Genomic DNA, 5504 nt, shown 5'->3' with positions numbered 1-5504 from the left:
TTTTTCAATGCACTCAAAAAAGTAGAAGCAAAACATTCTAGCAGATTGGATGGAACCTGGCCTATCAAGCTAACCCTTGTGATCCCTCAAAAGCCAAACATACACTTGGCACAGCACTGATACACTTTCCATACACAAAATTCCCCAAGCTCTCAAAAATTATGACAAATGGACATGTTAACAAGAAGATGAAGAGAGCATAATAAACAGGAATTAGCAGAGAGGTGAAGAATATTGATCCAGGCACTCCCATCACCACAAGCATTGCAGACAAGAGAAACTTCTATATGAAATGGACATGGGCTGCATACCTCAAGAGAAAGGGGGCATAAAGAGAACAGAAAACCAGGATTTCATGTACAGATGATAAAGACAGAAAAGAAAAGCAGGACTTATCAGAAGCCAGTTTATTTCAAGATATTCAAATGATGTTGAACAGATGAGAAAAATGCCCACAGAGATTGCTTTAATATGTTCAATTCACATGTAAAAGACGATAAGTGGCATGTTATGCAATTCTGACTCATATTTTCCCAACTTTTTTCATTAAACAGGATTTCTAGCAAATCTAAAAACAGATTTTAGACTTTCGATGACTGAAAAGGGTCAGAGACTCTTTCATTTATGCAATATAACCACGTGCACTAGAACCAGAAACGACGATCACACTTAAGTCTGATTGTGCATTCATCTGCAAAACAATTAAAGAGTACAGATCATGAGAAAAACTATACATGAAGTTGGTTCTGTTTTTCGTTTTTTTCTCATAGGAACTACTTACAAAACGTCACAGGACAAAACTGCCAATTCAGGTCAATTCTAACAAATATGAAAAAGTAGGATTTGTTTAAAAAACATAGTGATATTGTACAGCTGAACTACAGCAGTTATCGATTTCTTTCATCTGATGCTACCAATACTATCCTCCAACTCTCTCCTTCCAAACCTCCTTCCATCTGACTCTGCCTCTTTTGTCCTTGCAGAGAAGTAGAAAACTAACCAAAGGACCATAAAGTATACTTCAGCCACAGACTGGAAAAACATGGCAAAGAAATTTCCACCAATCTGAGAGATGGCCATCCTCACCAAAGACCCGCAAAAGACTGATTCTAACCATTTAATTCGGATGGCAAGCTTGACCATTATTGAGATCAAGTAACACCCTTCCCTTAGAATCTCCTGCCCGCCCCTCCGTATATCCATAACCGCAACCCAACAATTAACCGTAAAGACCAAAGAGATAAACATATCTGATATAACCCATGTTAATAGGAACCCAGAGATATCCGTGTTAAAACCCGAAGGACCAATCCAAGGGGAAGAAGATGCTACAGAGAAAGGCATCAATTTTAATCGAACGAATATTTTGAATAACGACTGCTGGTCATGGACATCGGAGAAGAACCAAATGCCAAGAAACTGAGTCAAGGCGTCACGTACAGCCCACCGCAGTAGAGCGAAACCCAAAAGCCTACGAAGACCAAGACCGCAACCGTCACGAATGGTATGCCATGCTGAAGGATACCTTTGCAGGATGGAATTTACTACTGTCAAGAACACAGTCCCGTAGACAAAGCAGTAGGTGAAGAAAAACCCTAGAATTATCCCGCCGTAAGCGGCGGACAAGAGACACACTAAATAGAGAAGCGTGGTAGCTTCGTGTCGATCAAGGTTGAAGCCACGGCCAAATAACCGCAAGTCTAAGCGCCGATCTTCATCGCCTGGATTGTTGCTTTCACCAACATCATCGTCGGCAAAGAATACAAAAACAGGCCCGCCGATTTTCAAAACCCTAAATCCGTCTTCCTTTCCCGGTGGCATGAAAGGGGCGAACCTAATGAAACTGCCGTTGGACCTGGACCTGCCTTGATTGGAGAAAGCAAATAGGCTTCGGTCGTCATCGATGTCATCGGAAAAGAAATCATCGTCCAATGTTCCAACACGGCTAAAATGAAGAAAGGGTCTCCGTCTCCGATGGTGGCGGTCATGGTTCCACGCAGCGGTGGATCTGACGGATTCTGGCAAGTTGGATACCTTCGTGGCGAGAAGCTGACGAGTGGGATCGGCGGAGAGACGAGATATAAGGGCTTGCACAGAGGGATCTCTCGAGATAAAGGAAGTGAGGAAAAGGGTTCCGCCATCGACGGCGTTACGGAAAGAGAAAAGGAGGAAAGAAAGAAAGAGGAAGATGTGTAGGTTTGAAAGGAATGAGAGGGAGGATAGCCGTATAACCTGCCTTGTTGTGCGTAGGTTAAGAGCGGCTGGAGGGGAATCCATGGGACGAGAACCGAGAAATTGCAAGCTCGTTCGGGGAATTTCTGCGACTGTAAGCAATGATGATGATCTTCTTTCACGAGAATTCCGTTGAGGACAAGAGCTGACACCTTTTTGGGACTGTCACTTTGCCTTTTGGTTCGGGCCTCCTATTGGTTCACCTCTTGTCCCATTGATGTCGGTTGCTCGTAGGAGGAGAATGAGCTATCGAAAGTCAGATCAGGTCAAGGATCCTTGAGTGAGTTGTTTCTTTTCTTTGTCGCTCCCAATTGATACTTTAAAATCATGTTTGTTTTGTAGACCTAAGAAGATGACTCATGATCTACATCATACTCAGAAAATTCTTTGAGATTCTACCAAAAATTTGAGATTTGGGCGTCGAAAGTTTCACTTGAAATATTAAAGGTAAGCGGGGTCTAGTAATCGGATCCAATCTATGAATATTAGGTGATTTTAAGCTGATATTATCCTAAGATCATTAAAGATGTGACATCTACTATGATTAAAAATTAATTAAAAGTACAAATTAAGATTAAATTTAAGTTAGTTCAGATTAAATATCTAATTCTAATAAATTATAAAATACTTAAGTTTTAAATAGTATTGTATTTCTTTATTATCATTATATTTTATTACTGACATATAAAGGGATTTGGCCCACAAAACTATGTGATAGTATGTACAACAACTTAAAGAAAAGTACAAAATTTCATATGTATAAGGTCCTATCTCCGAAGTTGTTTTACCGATTCGATCTCCATGCACGAACTTGATTAAAGCTTTGAACATTCTAATAGATGAATTAAAACCTTCCCTGATTGACTAGCTTTAACTTTACAGTCAACCTCCACCAAGTGCTTGATAAGGGAATTTGGCTTCGTATTGTGATTTTTGACAAGTCCAAGGGTATGGCAAAGTAGTGACGAAATTAATTGCTTGCAATTGCTTATACTACAGAAATCATATGGAACTATAAGTGAGACTTAAGTCTAGGTAGGATTACGAAACCTTTTTTCTTCAGATAAGTAGAGTTTTTCTACACTTATTGCTCAAAATTTCTCCAAAAAGATACTTTTCCAAAGTTTTCCCCCTCAAACCTAAGGGAGCTCTCTATTTATATGGGTTAGAGGTGGTGGTTCAACCAGGTCCCCCTTTCTCTTCCTCAATATCTCTTTGAAGAGTCTCCGCCTCACGAGATCACAACATGTGGTAGAGTCGAGCCTCCCTTTTATGAAAATGTAACATGTGGCGAGATCAAGTCTTCACATCATGAGATAAAGACATATGGCAAAGTTAAGTCTTCTCTTCATGAGATCACGACACGCGATGAAGCTAAATCTATTTCTTGATTATGCCATGTGTCAAATGACATGGAACAATGTTGTGCCACATGGAACTTTTCTTTGTGTCATGTGTCACCTAATGGTATAATTAATGTAACACCTTACATCAGGAAAATTTGTGTTAAGTTTCTAGAAAAGAGAAATATTTCACTGAGTACAAGCATAGTCTAATTACAATTAAATTGCCTTTGTCCTAATTATACCCAAAGTCTAACACTTAAAGACAAGTCCAAGTATAATTAAACAACTGAACACAAATAGAAGACTGAATTAACTAAAACACCTTTTAACTATAACACTTATGTGAGACGGTCCTCCCATGGGACTCCTGTAAGATTATCCCATATTAATTACTACTCTGTGAGACTTGTTTTTTGTGAGAGTCATGTAAGACTCTCCCATACCTACTCTTCAACACTCCCCCTCAAGGTAGAGTTTATAACTTTAGCTTGCAAGAAAAAATTATTAGTCTTGAATCTTCTTTTACCGAAAATATTCTTCATAGATGCAATTTTTTTTTTTTGGTCTTTTGTTCTCCCCCTTTCATGAAAATTGTGGTCACATAAAGCTTACCATGACATGGGAATAAAATACCTATTTTTTGTACTTCTTCTTCTACTTGTCCCCCTCAAACTAGGGATAAAAAGGTCATATAGACCCATCTTAAACAAAACACAATATAGGGGAACAAAATCACTCCTAGCCCTACGAAAAAACTCTCTACACCAGTTAAAAAGGTCTTAGTCTAAAATACACTCTACTCAATTTCAAAGGTAGAAAACTATCCAATTTTAGGGTACAACTGTTGAAGAGCAGGTATGGGAAGTCTTACATGCTCCCATCGAAAGAATTCTCACAAAGCAATAATTAATATGGCAGAATCTTACAAAAGTCTCACGGGAGGATGTCTCATAGAAGTGTTTCAGTTAAAAAATGTTTTAGTTATTTCAGTTTTCTATGTATATTCAATTTCTTTAATTATACTAGAATTTATCTTAAGTGTTAGATTTTGGGTATAACTAGGACAAAGGTAGTTTAATTTTAATCGAATTCTACTTGTTTCCTCTATTATAAATAGAGGCTCATTGTGCTCAAATTACAACAAGTTAGTGAATTATTTCTCTTCTCCAAATATTCAACGTGGTATTAGAGTGGGTTTTGTGAGTTGATTCAATCAGCCAACAAAGATAATATGATCCATTTTTGCTTTATCATTTCTAGTAGTTTAGGTTCGTATTTTACTTATTCTCTCTTTTCGGTCCTAGTACATGTTGTTTCCTTGGTGTCCAAACCTCCATACTTATTAAAAGTTAGATATTTATTGAAATATCTTTGTCTCTAATTTCCAACACAAAAATAATTTAGGCAATTGGAGATTTTTACAAAGAGAAATCAATATATGAAGCAGTGAAGGTTAGTCAACAAGAGAGGTTTGAGCAACGGCAAAAAGTTTCACTTTTTGAGGAATTTTATGCTATCAATAACAAGAATTTATATAGAGAATTATATGTTAAAAGAAATATCTATCAGTCTATTTTCTAACATATCAAATCAATTCTTAATCTGAGTGTTTTTAGATAGAGATATCAATATTAGAAGAGTCAAAAGTCATGTTGGCCAAAGAAGAAAGAGTTTGCAATTCGCGAACGGGAAGAGAAAATAGGAAAAAGAGAGATTTTTAGAAGAACTAACTTTTGGTACTTCTAATATCAATATCTTCAAAAAAAGTAAGTTAGAATCACAAACGATTTATTTCACAAGGAACTAGACTCAAAGAACTTTAATTTAATACTCAATTTGACATAAAAAACATCGTTCTTGAATTTGTTATGACCGCTTGTTTGCTTCATTTTAAAGTATGACCCTTGCCGACTCTAATAGGAATCC

The 5504-nt window shown here is 37.3% G+C and overlaps 1 protein-coding gene across 1 annotated transcript; it reads right to left on the bottom strand.

The window, feature by feature from the left end:
* Positions 1–622: 622 nt before the first annotated feature.
* LOC137963270 (uncharacterized) lies at positions 623–2277 on the bottom strand. The gene is made up of 2 exons (XM_068810422.1): positions 1021–2277; positions 623–691 (listed from the first exon to the last, which is right to left on the bottom strand). Exons 1-2 carry the CDS (start codon positions 2275–2277, stop codon positions 623–625), a joined length of 1326 nt encoding a protein of 441 aa, XP_068666523.1.
* Between the last annotated feature and the right edge of the window lie 3227 nt (positions 2278–5504).

This window comes from Aristolochia californica, unplaced genomic scaffold (assembly GCF_029961685.1).
Source record: "Aristolochia californica isolate CCGP_79_NKW_82.1479 unplaced genomic scaffold, dmAriCali1.0.hap1 SCAF_4, whole genome shotgun sequence".
Taxonomy (NCBI): domain Eukaryota; kingdom Viridiplantae; phylum Streptophyta; class Magnoliopsida; order Piperales; family Aristolochiaceae; genus Aristolochia; species Aristolochia californica.
This window is presented reverse-complemented; position numbering and strand designations above follow the sequence as displayed.

Coding starts and splice junctions, on each gene's coding strand:
- LOC137963270 (XM_068810422.1), bottom strand. CDS start 2,277: ATGGATTCCCCTCCAGCCGCTCTTAACCTACGCACAACAAGGCAGGTT. Junction 692..1,020: donor TTTTCCAGTCTGTGGCTGAA/GTATACTTTATG, acceptor ATTGTTTTGCAG/ATGAATGCACAATCAGACTT.